The sequence below is a fragment of the Chrysemys picta genome, chromosome 10, assembly GCF_011386835.1.
Source record: "Chrysemys picta bellii isolate R12L10 chromosome 10, ASM1138683v2, whole genome shotgun sequence".
Taxonomy (NCBI): domain Eukaryota; kingdom Metazoa; phylum Chordata; order Testudines; family Emydidae; genus Chrysemys; species Chrysemys picta.
In genome coordinates this window covers 40532026-40548639 of record NC_088800.1, presented here as the reverse complement: position 1 = coordinate 40548639, position 16614 = coordinate 40532026, and the positions used below count along the sequence as shown (strand labels likewise).

At 49.5% G+C, this 16614-nt stretch overlaps 1 protein-coding gene and 1 long non-coding RNA gene across 7 annotated transcripts in view; one reads left to right on the top strand and one right to left on the bottom strand.

Moving 5' to 3' along the window:
• The window catches only part of LOC101940395 (mucosa-associated lymphoid tissue lymphoma translocation protein 1-like), a 134101-nt gene that overhangs the window by 8680 nt on the left and 108807 nt on the right, over positions 1-16614 (bottom strand). For all 6 annotated transcript variants that reach the window (XM_065558481.1, XM_065558482.1, XM_008166761.4 and 3 more), the window contains one exon: positions 6737-6888. In XM_065558481.1, the coding sequence (XP_065414553.1) occupies positions 6737-6888 (152 nt within the window). The remainder of the gene's footprint in view (positions 1-6736; positions 6889-16614) is intronic.
• Positions 7477-13500, top strand: LOC135973765 (uncharacterized). The gene is made up of 4 exons (XR_010590782.1): positions 7477-7519; positions 8579-8672; positions 12263-12349; positions 13190-13500. It is a non-coding gene; the product is annotated as an uncharacterized LOC135973765 (long non-coding RNA).

Here is a 16614-nt window from a genome sequence, read left to right as displayed (position 1 = left end):
TGTGCATGGCAGTTTGGTTGGAGTCAGAGGTGAAAGTAAGCCAGTACGGGCAGGTACGGAGTACCGGTAAGAAAAGGAGACTGGCTGAGGGAGGGAGAAGCCTGCCCCCTGAATAAGAAAGGTTTAAACTCAGCTGTTCCCTGCGCCCCCAGGGTTAGGAGCAGTTTCTGGCATCCTTGTTAATTTCACTCACAGTTGCTGGGGGGAGTGGAAGGGGGGAGGGGGTGTGTGACCATGGCAGGGGCAGTTCTTATCTGCCCCCGGGATGAGGGGATCTCCTATACACAAAAAATACAATCAAAATCAGGAACCATTTCCAAGTTCAAATCTATCCCATTCCCTCCTCAGCAGAGGATCATGGTTGTGATGTCCAAACTGCTTGCAGATCCTCTTTGAAATGCTACTGTTTAAAAAAACAACAACAACAAAAAAAACCCCATGGAGAACATGGTGGGAGATGTGTCATGATGATCAGGGTTTATTTGGGCAAAAGCAATTTTGCTAAAGCAACTAAAGATTCACAGGGAAAGCAAATAGCCCCCATAGACAAAACCGCAAAGGGATTGGAAGGGAAAACTGGATATTCAGGGAAATTATTGTGCCTCCTTTGAAAGAAATAGTAGTTTTCATTCCACCCTCTTTATATATTGATTTAAACACCTGAAATGTCCTTAGGACATCAGGTGCAATCTCAGATCTCTTTTTGTTTTGTCCTGCCTGCAGAATGCAGAGGCTGAAATTGACAAAACTTTCTCTAAATATCTTGTATATTTCATGAAGGCTATTCCAGTTGTCCTTCATTCACCCCTGCCTTCCCCTACTACTAGCCACCCATTGGTTTGCCCCCTGCACTCTTTTATGTGCCTGGAAAGTGGGGCACTGGTGGGCATGGTGCAACACAGTCCCTTGCCCCCCTGGTTCCCTCCCTGGCTGGCTGGCTATGGTTTTTGCCTTGGTTACTTACTCCTTGGCAGACCCAGCCCAGCGGCACCTGCTGGCTCTCTGCAGGCAGCAGCAGCCCACAGGGGCCGGTTGCTGGGGTCGGCGGCAGGCTGCAGATGCATTGTTTGTGACACATTCATACACATACACATACATACTGTATGTATTACTATCCCGTGGAGAGGGCGCCAGTGCCCTTTTGAGGAGTGGGGGGACAGGGGAGACAATATTTCTGCTGCTCACACCTCAGGAACTTCTGTAAGAGGCAAGGTCTGGCTCGGCACTGCCAGCGCATCTGTGAGCACCCAGCTTTTGGGTTGCTGCTTAATGGTGTCCCCAGGAAAACTTCCAGTCTCAGCAGCTGCTGTTCTGTCTTCCAGCTGTGGGAGGGAGCCGCCCGGGAGACAGGGGAGGAGACGGAGGTCTGGGGGGCATGCGGCAGCAACACCACAAGCAATAGGGGGTGGCAGGTGGGGGCTGCAGCTCCAGCGGGAACCACTACCCACAGCAAAGCCGCCCCAGCCCGCGGCTCAGTCCTGGCACATGGAAGGTGTGAGTGGGCCAGCCCAGCGGGGGCAAGAAAGGGGCATCCTTGGGAAGGACTGGATGGAGCAAAGCATCCTTATAGCAACTCCCACATTGGGCCATACAGCTGCTCTCGTTGCTCTCCTTGTTGTCGTGCCACGCCTCGAGATGAATGTGCTGCACGTCGGCCCTTTCCAAGCCACAATTTCACATATGGCATGGGATTCCACTGAGTATAAGGAGGTCCCACGCATGAAATGAATAGCAAGGCCGCCACATGACGAGTGGTAAGTGCAGTCCGTTTCACTGTAATGTTGTTGTTCATCGCACTGAATCCCCTTTCGCAGTCAGCATTGTTTGCAGCAAAGGTGTCCACTGCAAGGATGAGTTTTTTAAGTTTACCAGGAATGTTTTTTCCTCCAAAAGCCTTGAATTCAACAAATCCCAAGTGTGTTTCCTGTTGATTGATTCTCAGTTGATCAGCCAATGCTCTTATTTCCTTTTCTCCGAAATGGGGATTCTCTGGGGGTACTGTATTGCACTCAAAAGCTAACTTTGGAACATCCACATGAATGTCTTCCTGGGAAAACAAAATCTTCTTGTCTTGCTTCACAGATCTAAATCTACTCTGATCCAGATATATTCTAAATAGATATGTACAGTATGGATGGATCTCTCAAAAAAGATAGCTCTTCAGTGTAGGAGTTGGACCAACAAACAGCCCCCTGGTGAAGGACGGACTCCATTAAGGAGCACACATTAAGCAGAAGTTCCTGAGGTGTGTTAGCCCAGAAACACTTGTCTCCCCCCCTTCACCCCCTAAAAGGGCACTGGCACCTTCCCCACAGGACAGTAATACATACAGTATGTATGTGTATGAATGTGTGTGTCACAAACAATGCAGCTGTAGCCTGCCGCCGACTGCCCCGACCCCAGCAACCGACCCCTACCATTGTATTATAGTAGTATTGGAGATCCCCTCATCCAGGGGGCAGAAAAGAACTGCCCCTGCCATGGTCACACACACCTTCCCCCCTCCCCCGCAACAACTGGGAGTGAAATTAACAAGGATGCCAGAAATGGCTCCTAACCCCGGGGGCTGAACTGCCCAGGGAACAGTTGAGTTTAAAGATTCTTATGCAGGGGGCAGGCTTCTCCCTCCCTCAGCCAGTCTCCCTGCTCCCTGCTGCAAGCTAGAGGGAAGCCCCTGCAGCCTAAGTGCCAGGCAGGGAGAAAGCACGGAGCCTAGCGTCGGCAGCCTGGCTGGAGGAGGAGGGAAGACACTGAGAAAAATGTGACAGTGAGTTTTCACTTTTTCAGGCTTATTCCAATATTAAAGTTTTATTACAGACAGTATTTTTAGTAGTAGTAGCAGTTTTATTTTCTATATCTATGTCATTCAATGGGAGGGATCCATGAAGTACGTAGGAGAGGTGGGTTGCTTGCGATTGGACCATATGGGTAAGAAATGTAAATTACTTTCACCCCTGCCCAAACCCCAGGGCTCTCAGCCGCCTCTGCAGCTGGTAGCTCCGGGGGTGATATAAAGGGTCCGGGGCTCCTAGCTTCAGCTGGATCTCCGAGCCCTTTAAATCCTGATTTAAAAGCCCCAGATTTAAAGGCCCCACCTCTTCCAGTTGAGGCCCCGCCCCCTCCGCAGGACACTGGAGTACCGCTAAGTCCTTTAAGTTACTTTCACCCCTGGTTGGGGTAACAGCAGAGTTATACCTGGAGCTAACTCTGCTGTGAAGACAGGCTGTTAGTCTGGAATAGAACAAAAGGAATATTCCACCCCATGCGTTCTCCTTCGATCACAGCACATTTGCACTTCACAGCCACTAGCCACTACTTGCACCTCCCTCCCTCACACTGAACCCCAATCCTCAAGCTGCTCTTGCCCAGGTCTCTAATGATCAGTTTCTGGTCAGATCTCAAGGCCTCTGCTCCACCTTCACCTCAACTTCGCTGTTGCTTTTGACATGTTATTGTCTTCTCTTCTCTTGCCATTTGTAATCCTGTCTTCTCCTGGCTCACTGCCCTCCTCCCTCCCCACCAGCATTTCCTTCAGTGTCTCTCCAGGCAGCTCCTTCCCTGCCATTCCCTTGCTGGCATGCATTACCCAGTCTGTAATGGCTACCTTGTGAGTGTTTGGCTTTGCAATCTAATGAACACCCTTAGCAGACAGCCTCGTTGTACATCATAAATCTTCCAGCTGTTAAAAATGATACTCCATCCCCAAGACATGAACAATCACAACCTTGACCCCTATACTTACATGGTACACCTCTTCTCCCTATCCTGTGTCCGTCTGTCTGTCGCCTCTCATGGGGAAGGCTTGTCCCTCATTTTGTGTTTGTAAAGTGCCCAACAGATGGCCCAGTGAGTAGGGTCCCAGTTTAGGACTAAAGACACCATCATTCAATCCCCTGCTCTCCTACAGACTTCCTGTGTGCCCGTGAGCAAGCCATTTAATCTCTCTGTACACTGGGGACAGCAGCACTGCCCTAACCCACGGGGGGCAGCAAGGATAATGACGTTAAAGATTATGATGTGCTTTGAGAGCGGCTGATGAAAAGGGCTAAGTATTATAATACTGTGGGCACTGCTAGAATCTATATAACCAGATTCCAGGATTTGTCTGGGAGTCACTCTGAAGCCGCAAACAGCTGAGTCAGTGCGGAGTGATGGAAACAGTTGCAGGCATGGTTGTGTTGACTAACGTATGCTGGCTACCATATAAATATAGTAATAACATGTATCATCCACACCATATGCATATAAGTATATATTAAGTACAAACATTGTAACAGCGATATAGCCTAAACTGGCCAAGATATAGCCTATACCGGAGATGCCGATCTGCCCCTCAGTACCAGTAATGCCAGAGGTGTACTACTGACCGACGCCGAGGTGCTCAGAGCACAGAGTAGAGGGCTCAAATGGAGGTTGCAGCACCGACTCCAAGAGCAGATATTTTAATCTGGCTGCTCTGTCTTTTTTCCAATGGGGCCTAGAGCCCTTACAAATGCTGCACTTCTCACTCACTGTAGCGGGGCGGTTACCCTGCTCCAGCCCTGAAAGGGTTAAAACAGCTCTGGGAAAGGGCTTCCCCTGGGAGCCAATAGGCTAGGCTGATTGGGGAAGCAGCCACAGCTGGGGCCACACCCCAATCAGGCCACAGCTGGCCCTATAAAAGGCCAGTGAGCCTGGAGCTGAAAGTCTCTCTTTAGCAGTGGAGAGAGAAGGACTTGGCTGCCTTGGAGCTGAGCAGGGTGCCTGAGGTGGAGCAGGGCTGGGGAAAGGCCAGAGGAGCTGGGGAGCTCCAGGCTGGAAAACCCCCAGGCTGCAGGCGTTGGGAAAGGCCAGGAAGGGTGCTGGGGTTGCAGAGGTGCAGCCCAGGTTAGGCAAAGGCAGCAGGTCCAAACCCCCCTTACCGATGAGGAGTGGTATAGACTGCAGTCTGCCCCAGTGAGCAAGGGCTAGATGATGACTGGCAGTAGCCACTGAGGAGACTTGGGGGTTCCCCTGGGTGAGGAGACCCAGAGAGTGGGGGTACTGCCAGAGGGCAGCACCCAAGGTAAAGGGGCACCGGGGTCCGGGAGGGACACAGGGGCCAGCGGCAAGTGGGACATCAGCCAGCAGAGGGGGCTCTGGAGCTGGAGAGCTAATTCCCAGGACGACCAGCAGGAGGCGCTGTGCTGGTGAGTTGTCGCATCGCTACACTCACATGAGCCTCCCCCAAGTATTTAAGGGAGCTGGAGTCTGGGTCGCTATTCAGCATAGCCTTGTCGCAAGAGTGTCAGGGCTTGAAACCCTGAAAGCGTGGCTTACATCTGGTACTGGGGTGAGTCCCCCACACTGGGTGCTGGAACCCACAGAAACAACAAAAACAATGTTTACTAAGAAACTAACGAATTGACTGACTAACTACACTAATGATACACAAGTGCTATATGCAGATAACAGGAAAGATTTACAGAAGTAAGTCCAGGGAGCTCCAACAACCATCACTTGCCACAGGAAGGAACTGAGGAGGGTCTGGTGTAGCTCGGCCCTTTATGCCTACACGATGTGTGTGAGGCAGCAGAGGGCACTCAAGCTGTCCCAACAAGTACTGCTATAGGTAAAAACTCTCTGACAACTGTGCACGGGAGCACAGACAGCCCTACAGTGGAATGGGCATGTGCGATCACTTGAAGAAGAATGTAATTTCACCTGCTTGAATGTGACTCCGAGGTAAATCAGGAGACATTGGAAACACATTTACATAAAAAGTAAACAAAGCCTTGGTGTTGCACATCACCTCTGCATTTAGAACACTTGTTCTGTGGCTTGCACTGATGGAACCCAGAACAGCCTCAGGGGAATGCCCTGAGTCATCCATCCTGATTGCTGCGAGGAGTGGAGGGCCATCCCTCCCAGTAGGTGTGAAATGGGCCCGTGTTGGTGCCGGTTGGGCCTGCTGCTGCTGTAGATGGCTAGCGCCTCCCACAAGGGGAGCACACTCCTGGGAAATGTTCCCCACACAGTACTTCAGCCCCTGCTCATGCACCGTCACTCAGCCCACACAGGCTCCTCCCTCTGGGAAGGGCAAGGCACTGAGCTGTCTCCAGCAGCATCTGACATCCCTCCAGTGTCTGTGCCCAGGATATAGCATCAATCCAGTCTGTGGTGCTCTGTCCCCATGCTGGAGCAAGTAGGGTCCAGGCATGGCTGATTCCTGCTGGCTACAGGATCCCAGGCAGGACTCCCTTCCTCACTGAGTGAGTGTCCTTCGGCAGAGCAAAGACGCCCAGATCCCCCACTTTATGATGGTCAGAAATACAATTCCCCAGAGAGCTGCCAGACAGACACTCTAGAAACAGAGTGATATGCCCATTCTGCAGCTCATTCCCAACCCGCCTTTCAACACACACTGCTCCTTGCCTGGCCCCTGAACACACCTACCCTGACAGCACTACCCCAGGCTTCTACCCACCTGCCCAAACACTCCCAGCTCCCCTCTCCACCATCCCAAATGTACATCCCACCCTCTCTACACACTGAGCCCCTCAGCCTCTCCTGGACATATACCCACTCCCAAACCTTACCCACACAACACACACCCCACCCACACTACACAACCCCCACCTGCACACTGTTCCTCCTTCCTGCCCAACCACTGGCATTACTATTTCTGCTGCCTTTTCAATCCTGCTGAAGAAAGGGGCTGAAGGGAAGTTCAGGACACTGGCCTAAGGTCCCCAGCCAAAGACATGAAGGAGCTCACCGCGGGTCTGCAGAGCAGGAGTCGGATGTCAGTGACGTGCGGAGGGGGAGCCTGCAGCTTTGCACTCACATGCATTACGTTAGAAAAGACCACCTGGAAGCGTAGCTCCACTTGGATGCCACATGGAAAAGTCAGTGTCTCTTTCAGCAACTCTGTAAGTGAAATCAGAGGAGTCGTCATTGCAGAGGCCAGAACGCACAGCACACCAAGTGCTCTCTGTCTCATTGCTGTGCCACTGCCAGCAGATGGGAATGATTCATAGATTCTAAGGGACCACTGTGATCACCTAGGCTGACTTCTGTAACACCGGCCAGAAAACTGCCCCACAATAATTCCTAGAGCAGACCTAACATCCACCCTTGACTGAAAAATTGTCAGTGATGGAGAATCCACCATGACCCTTGGGAAATTGTTCCAGGGGTTAATTACCCTCCCTGTTAAAAATGTATGCGGTATTTCCAGTCTGAATTTGTCTAGCTTCAACTTCCAGCCATTGTCTCATGTTAGACCTTTATCTGCTGGACTGAAGAGACCATCATGAACTATTTGTTCCCCGAGTAGGTACTTGTACTGGGGTGGCTGCCCCACTCCAGTAAAGAGGGGTTAAAAGCAGCCCTGGAGAGGGCTGCGGCTCTGAAAGGTGGGCTGATTGGGACAGCAGCCACACCTGTGGCCAGCTTAATCAGGGCCCAGCTGGCCCTTATAAGAGGGCTATGGGCCAGAAGGAGTGGCACTCTCTCTAGCTTCTTGGGAGAGAAGGACCTAGCTGCTGGAGAGAGACGGGTACCTGAAGTGGAGCAGGGCTGGGGAAGGGCAGAGGGAGCTGGGGAGCTCCAGCCTAGAAAAGCCCCAGGCTGCAGGCCTTAAAAAGGGCTTACAAAAAGGCACTGGGGCTAAAGAGATAGGCAAAGGCAGCAGGTCCTAACCCCCTTGCTGATGATGAGTGGTTTAGAGACTACAGTCTGCCCCAGGGAGCGGGGACTAGATGATGACTGGCAGTAACCACTGAGGCAAGGTGGGTTTAGAGGGTTGGGGGTTCCCCAGGGAGGGGAGATCCAGATTGGGGGTTACTGCTGGGGCAGAACCCCAGGGCAAAGGGCACCAGGTCCGGGAGGGAGACACCAGCCTGCAGAGGGTGCTCCAGGCTGGAAGAGCTAATTCCCAGGACGACCAGCAGGAGGCGCCGTGCCAGTGAGACATTGCCCCGCCACAGTACTGTTTTAGGGTAAACTTGTAGGCCTCATTACCACTTGTGAGTTCAACTATAAGAAGTGAGTGTAAGTTCATAAGATGTCACAGGAACCTGGAACAGCAAATGTTAGTGGGGAAAGACATGAAAGGGAGACAAACAGACTGAGCTAGTCCAAACAAAAAGGCCTTCTGATATAACTCAAGGACTGTGTTAAGATCATTCTTGGTTTACCAAGCATGATTTTAACACAGTCCTTGAGTGTGAAACCAGAAATTAGTGAACCAAAGTTGGTGCTTTGGAAAAGAGACCTAATTAGTGGACAAATTAATGAGGGGATGGACTATTCTGCCCATCACTCCTTTTTGGGTTCCTTGAAGAAAAGAGACTTTGGGAGAAAAACTGGCTATTGGGATGAGATTCACAATCATGACTGCCACCCAAACCATCTCCTGGGACCCCAGGCCTTCATCATCCTGATCCTGAGAGATGTCCTGACTGGGCAGGGCCAGAGAAAAGGACTCAGATGACATCACCACATCCACCAGCTCCAGCTGATTCCCAACCACCACCTGGGATGAAATGGGATTGGATCTTAATAATAATGACAGCTCCAGCCCATCTCAACTAACTTCTTCTCTGTTCTCCAAAAGGACAGTTATTACCAGCTTTGATACCATCTTAGAGACTGTCAGACATGAGGATTCTTCCTTCTAAAAACTCTCTCCAGCTAACAAAGGGAACAAGGTATACTGTTAAAAGGAAAGCTTTATTTAATACTTTATATTGTAAAGGCTTTAACTGTGTCCCACTCTTTTCTTTATCTTTAATAAAAGGTTAAAGGATTTTTAATGGTGTTTGCCATGGGACTAAGTAGGCTGAAGTCTCCGTAGACCAAACCCCAAGCCTTAACACTATTGAATGCTGGACAGTGTCTGGGTTATGTTAATGCCTTTAGTCTTACATCTAAATTAATACAACAGTGCTTATAGATTGTAATCAAGTCACCCCTTAAGCATCTCTTTGTTAAGTTAAATAGATTGAGCTCCTTCCGTCTATCAATATAAGACATGTTTTCTAATGCTTTAATCATTCTGATGACTCTTCACTGAACCCTCTCCAATTTATCAACATCCTTCTTGAACTGTGAACACCAGAACTGGATGCAGTATTCCAGCAGCGGTCACGCCAGCGCCAAATACAGAGCTAAAATAACTTCTTTACTCCTACTTGAGATTCCCCTGTTTATGCATCCCAGGATTGCATTTGCCCTTTTGGTCACTGTGTTGCACCAGCTGATTATCCACTATGATCCTCAAATCTTTTTCAGAATCCCTATTTCCCAGGATAGAATCCCCCATCCTGTAAGTATGGCCTACATTCTTTGTTCCTAGATATGTGTGACAGATTATACCCCTGTGTTCACACCCTACATGTTGTTGTAATATTTTTTGTACAAGATATGCCTTATAAGGTATCATTTGAAAACTCGTATTTGCTGGTCAGTATCATCCTGATAAAATATGTGTGGCAACATTGTACCTAAAGTTATAACATTTCCCTGTATGATGTTATTAACACATGTTCCAAACCCCATACTCTGCTCAAACAGAGGTTGGCAAACAGGTCTGTCCTAAACAAAAGAATGTGGGTTCTGCTTAATTTGCCTTAAGCAGTAAACAGAGTCATCAAGACGAAGGGAAAGAGGAGGTTACTCACCCTGTGCAGTAACTGACGTTCTTCGAGATGAGCGTCCCTGTGGGTGCTCCACTCCAGGTGCTGGTGCGTCCCTGCGCCCTTGCTCAGAGATTTTTGCAGCAGTACTCGTACCCGCCACGCAAGCGCAGAGGCTGCCCCCCCGCTGTGAGTCTAGCTTAACAGTACGCATGCGTAGCTGGTCTTCTCAGTTCCTTCTCTACAACGGAGGCTACCCCAACTTCGAAGTAGAGGGGAGGAGGGTGGGTAGTGGAGGACCCACAGGGACACTCATCTCGAAGAATGTCAGTTACTGCACAGGGTGAGTAACCTCCTCTTCTTCTTTGAGAGATGTCCCTGTGGGTGCTCCACTCCAGGTGACTTAAAAGCAGTGTGTCTCAAGGAGGTAGGGACTTCGGATCTGATAGGAATGCCGTAGATAGTACGGCCCTGCCCAAACGTATGTCAGAAAGGGGGCCTTGAGTAAGGGCATAATGTTTAACAAATGTGTATTAAGAGGACCAAGTGGCTGCTTTACAGATATCAGCTAGGGGAACTTTGCGTAAGAATGCTATAGAGGCAGCCAGAGATCTAGTGGAGTGTGTTCTGATGCCGTCTGGAGGTGCAACCTTCTTCATCTGATAGGACAACCGGATGCACTGAGAAATCCAGTTTCTCTGGGTAGAAATAGGAGAACCTTTGGAACGCTCCGCGATGGAGACAAAAAGTCTAGAAGAGTTTCTAAAAGGTTTGGTTCTATCCAAATAGAAGGACAAGGCCCTGCATACATCTAATGTATGCATTGTAGCTTCAAACGAGTTTGCATGTGGTTTCGGAAAAAAGGTTGGTAGGTGTATTGGCTCATTAATGCGGAATGACGAATGCACCTTAGGAAGAAATTTGGGGTGTAATCTGAGGGTAACCTTGTCTTTGAAAAATAGCGTATATGGTGGGTCTGCCATAAGAGCTGCTATTTCTCCTGCCCGTCTGGCGGATGTAATTGCCACTAAAAATGCTGTTTTCATCGAAAGGTGTAAAAGGGAGCACATGGCTAGGGGTTCAAATGGTTGTTGAGTTAGGCAAGATAGTACTAAATGAAGGTCCCATGAGGTGGTAGGTGGTTTAATGTCTGGGTATAGGGCTTGGAGTCCCTTGAGGAAACACTTGGTGATTGGGTGAGCAAAAACAGAAGTATCATCAATTTTGTCATGAAAAGTTGTAATAGCAGCTAAATGGACTCCGATGGAGCTGAAAGAAAGGCCGGATCGCTTAAGGTCCAATAGATAATCAAGTATGAGCGAGAGAGATACCGACGTGGGACAAAGTTGTTTAGCTGAACACCAATGTGTGAATTGGTTCCACTTTCGTAGATAGGTGGTGCGAGTAGATTGTGTTCTGCTATGTAGGAGCACTCTTTGAACTTGTTCAGAGCAATCTAGTTCGCTTTGGGAGAACCATGTAGGAACCAGACTTTGAGGTGAAGCATGGACAGGTTGGGGTGGAGAAATCAGCCGCGTTGTTGCGATAGGAGGTTCGGGAGGAGAGGCAACGAGATTGGTGGTTGAATCGACATTCTGGTGAGGAACGGAAACCACGGTTGTCTGGGCCACGACGGGGCAATTAGGATCACCTTGACCCGGTCTGTTCGTATTTTTATCAGGACCCTGTTGAGAACCGGTATCGGGGGAAACGCATAGAGTAAGTTTCGGTGCCATGGGATCATGAATGCGTCTCCCAGGGAATGTTTGCCCAGGCCCGCTCTGGAGCAAAAGTCAGAACATTTTTTGTTTTTTGCAGTTTCAAAAAGGTCTATGGTTGGGTGACCCAAAATGCGGAATATGTTGTGAATGGTTTTCTCGTCTATCTCCCATTCGTGATCCCATGGAAAGTGTCTGCTTAGTTCATCCACTGTGGTGTTCATCACTCCAGGAAGATAGACAGCTGATACCCGGATGTTGTTCGCAATGCACCAATTCCAGAGCTTCATAGCCTCTGTGTAAAGCGAGTGGGATCAAGCTCCTCCCTGCCTGTTTACATAGAACATGCATGCAATGTTGTCTGTCATTATGCGTACATGGTGATTCCTGATTAGTGGAAGAAAGTGATGGGCACGCATTGCGAATGGGTCGAAGTTCTAGGACATTTATGTGCAGAGAGGTCTTGGTTGAAGACCATAGCCCCTGGACTGTGTGGTGAGACATGTGTGCACCCCAGCCTGTCAGAGATGCATCGGTAGTCAGTATGAGGGATGGAGCCTCCTGAAGAAAGGGGACTCCAGAGCAGAGGTTGGAGTGAACTGTCCACCACAGTAGAGAATCTTTGACTCGAAAAGGTACGGAAAAAGTCTTGTTTAGAGAGTGCACATTCGGTCTGTAAACCGTGGCCAACCACGCTTGGAAACACCTCATGTAGAGGCGTGCATTTCGGATGACAAAAGTGCATGAGGCCATGTGACCTAGTATTTGTAGACAGTCTCGGGCAGTCACCTGGGGACTGTTGAGAATTTTTGTGGCCAGTCAGCTTATGGAGTTGAAGCGGTCGGGTGGAAGAGATGCCAATCCCGTCCGGGAGTCGAGGTGTGCCCCTATGAACTCCAGATGTTGGGTGGGGCATAATGTGGATTTGTCTTTGTTTATTTGCAGGCCTAGAGATAGGAAACAATCGACTGTAAGCCGCATGGATCGGAGAGCTTCGTCGAACGTTGAGGCTTTGAGGAGGCAATCGTCGAGGTAAGGAAATATTATGACCCCTTGTTTTCTGAGGTAGGCAGTAACTATGGCTAGGATCTTGGAAAAGACACGGGGGGCTGTGGACAGTCCGAAGGGAAGAACCCTGTATTGAAAATGTGTTGAGCCAAGAGTAAAACGCAGGAAGCGTCTGTGGGCCGGGTGTATAGTCACATGAAAATAGATGTCCTGTAGGTCGAGGGCTGAAAACCAATCGCCCTGCTCCAGCGCTGGGATTATGGTGGTGAGAGTAACCATCTTGAACTTCTGCTTTTTGACAAATTTGTTAAGCCTCCTGAGGTCGAGGATTAGTCGCCATCCCCCATTTTTCTTTTCTGTTAAGAAATAATGGGAGTAAAAACCCTTCCCTTTGTGTCGTTTTGGCACAATTTATATTGCCCCCAGTTGAAGGAGATGTTGCACTTCTTGGAGGAGTAGACGCTCGTGAGAGGGGTCCCTGAAGAGGGATGGGGAGGGTGGGTGGGTGGGAGGCAAGGAGAGGAAGGGGATGGCGTATCCAATTGTAACCACCTCTATAACCCACTTGTCGGAGGTAATGTTTTGCCATTGGTGGGAGAATGGTCGTAGGCAGTGTGCAAAGATATGTGTGCTGGCTGAAGTGGGAACGCTGTTTTCTAAACCCTCGACCAAAGCTTCAAATATGCCTATTAGTTGGAGGGGGTTGAGGCGCCCCCGCTGAATTGGGACGACGACGCTGGAATCTTGGTCTCTGGCGTTGCTGTTGTTGTTGTTGCTCCTGTGGTCTATGGGAGTGTTGCGTAAATGCGGGGTAGCGTGGACGTTGGTAAGGTTGGTATCTATATTGCCATCTTCTGGTCGTAGGTGTCTGGAGACCTAAGGACCGGAGGGTTGCCCTTGAGTCCTTCACTGAGTGAAGCACGTCGTTCGTAGCGGAAGCAAAAAGTTTTTCACCGTTAAAGGGAAGATCTTCAATGGTGCTCTGGACCTCTCGAGGAAAGAAAGAGGAGGAGAGCCATGAACCTCGACGCATGACTACTGCTGTGGCGGTCGATCTTGCTACAGTGTTGGCTACATTGAGGGCCACTTGAAGAGCGGTACGTGATATGATTTGTCCCTCGGAAACCAGAGCTGTGAATTGTTGTTTTTTCTGTTCTGGGATGTCGTCAATAAAGTCCATGAACTTATTATAGTTTCTGTGGTCATATTTTGCAAGAACTGCAGTATAATTAGCTATACGAAATTGCAGCGTCGAGGATGCATATACTTTACAACCAAAGAGGTCCAGGTCGGCGGGCATGTAGCTGGAGTCTGCCAGATGGACTTAGCAGGTTCTAAAAGGGCTACGTTGATTGGTAATGCGACCCTAGAGGAAGAAGAGGGCTGTAGGATGTCCGTTAACTCATGCTGTTGTTCAAGGACTTCCTCCAAGTTAATTCTCAAGTCACTGGCAACTCTTTTAAAGAGATCTTGGAATTTTGCGTAGTCATCCGACGGTGCTGGAGGACGGGGAAGTAAGGCTTCTTCAGGCTTTACTTCCAGCTCTACTGGAATAGGAGCAGGACTTGATTGATCCTGCAAGTGTGACGGTGCTGCTTGGTGTCTGGTGTCATTGGCAGGTTCGTCAGGTGGTGGTGCTAGACCAGTGTTGCGCTTGGTTGAGGTGGCGTAGCGCGTGTGTTCTCGAGGATACGATGCCCATGGTGCCCAATATTGCCATGGTGGTGGGTAGGGCATAGGTGGTGCCATCCAGGGGTTCACCCCCCAGGGGGCAGGATCCTGAGAATAGGCTGAGGTAATTTTCCTAAAACCTCTGTTGACTGGGGTCTGGGGATGGGAGGGTTGATACGGAGAAAAACCCTCCTGTGGTCCAGTTTCCTCCTCACTGGAGGAAGACTGTTCAAACCCTGACTCTGCCTTCGAAGAGAAACAGGCATTCAGCAGGGGAGACTGCAGGATAGGTGACACCAGCAGATCTCTTGCCTGAGTGAAGTGAAGTGGTGAGGCTCCTGCGTGATGTGAAGGCTGTGCAGGAGGGAGTTGCAATGAGGGAACATTCCTCTGAGCCGAGGTTTTGGTTCTTGGCTCACTGCCAATCAGTTCCACGGGTGCCGGTGCCGTGGCCGGTGCCGGGAGGGCAGCATCAGCCTGCAGGGGGTCAGACAGGCTGTGGAATGTCGGCACCGCGTCCGTCGCAGTGCCGAACGGTGCCAGAAGAGAGGCAGGCAGCTGAAAGCCTGAAGCCTCGGCACCGGAGCTTCGCGCTGCCGCCGCAGCCTCAGGCAGTTTTCACGCGGTGCCGGAGGAGCCCGGCTTGTCAAATGTGCTCAAGTGAGGGAGCACAGGCAGGGAAGCGGTAGATCCGCCCGGGGAGGGCTTGTGTCTCAGGGCTTCCTTTAAAGCTGACAAAAAGTGCCCTTTCTTATCAGATGTCTTTTGTTTGTTTGAGGCGGGAGGGGGAGGGGGGTACTGTGGTGGGCAGCGGAGCCGGAATCAGCACCTGGGTCTGAAGCCGCTCCTAGGGATTTCTGGAGGAGGAGCAGTTTCAGTTTAAGCTCCCTGTCTTTCCGTGCCCTGGAGCTGAATTTTCTGCAGTGGGCACATTTTTGAGGAATGTGGGTCTCCCCCAAACACTTTATACAGTATAAGTGGCCATCTGATAGCGGGATAGCGTCCTTGCAGTTTAAGCAGCGTTTAAACCCTGTGGAGCCAGGCATGTCTGAAGCTGCTGCCGCTGACAGGATATATATATATATATTTTTTGGATAAAAATGGTAACTAACTATAACTAACAACAAACTAAGTAACTAGAAGGGTAATTGTAACAAGAGAAAGGAATTTCCTAACGAGTCTGCTGAGCTCCGTCTCAGGCCGGGGACGGTAGAGAAGGAACTGAGGAGACCGGCATCACATGCGTACTGTTAAGCTAGACTCACAGCGGGGGGCAGCCTCTGCGTATGCGTGGCCGGTACGAGTACTGCTGCAAAAATCTCCGAGCAAGGGCGCAGGGACACACCAGCACCTGGAGTGGAGCACCCACAGGGACATCTCTCGAAGAAGAACAAAGGACGCTCACAGGTGAGAAAAAGGGAACATCCTTCCACATAGACTCTCTGCCTTCTAGTGCCAAGCCGGAAATGTTTTTCAAGAGAGGGACTGAAACTTTAAAAAGAAGGGACAAATACCCCCAGGCACCCTCCCTCTCTCTGCCTGCCCATCACATTCACTACAATTGAAGCAACAAAGGAAGCAGTCGTTGGTCTCTGGGGGATGGGTACTGGTCAGTAAGACTGCTGAAAGAAAGCACATGGTCAGAAATTTTGCATGAATCTGATATAGTTTGTTAGGTATTAGTAAACATTTTATCTTTTTATCATTTTATCTGACATGCATCCGATGAAGTGGGTATTCACCCACAAAAGCTCATGCTCCAATACATCTGTTAGTCTATACGGTGCCACAGGATTCTCTGCTATTTTATCTTTATTTTCCTTGTAACCATTTCTGACTTTTATGCCTCATGACTTGTCCTCACTTAAAATCTCTCTTTGTAGTTAACAAACTTGTTTTACTGTTTTATCTAATCCAATATGTTTAAACTGAAGTGTCTGAATAACTATTTGAGATAATAATCTGGTGCATTATTCTCTTTAAGGAATAACAGACTTAAAATATTTTGTACTGTCCACAAGAGGCTGGGCAGAACACAACATACATTTCTGGGGGGAAATATGAGTATGAGGGTGTGTTGGGGTCACCCTGCAGTATAACCAAGGCTGGTGGGAGCCAGAGTATAACTCAAGTATGGCTGGCAGACCTCAGACACACACAGATACTTCGGGTGTGACTTCCATGCTGGTGACTGTTTGTGAGTGACCCAGGTGGAAGATACTTTAGCAAGGCATTGTAGGAACATAAGAACGACCATACTGGGTCAGACCAAAGGTCCATTTAGCCCAGTATCTTGTCTTCCGACAGTGGCCAATGCCAGGTGCACCAGAAGGAATGAACAGAACAGGTAATCCTCAAGTGATCCATCCCATCGCCCATTCCCAGCTTCTGGCAAACAGAGGCACCCAAGGTTGCAGGGCAGGGGTGACACAGCTGCTCATTAGTCTGGATTGTACCCTGGTATGTCACAATATGCATTTACATTTAGCTGTAATAAAATGCACATTGGTTGCTTGCGCCCAGTTTACCAAGCAATCCAGATCACTCTGTACCAGAGACCTGTCCTCTTCATTATTTACCACTCCCCCAATTTTTGTCATCTGCCAACTTTATCAATG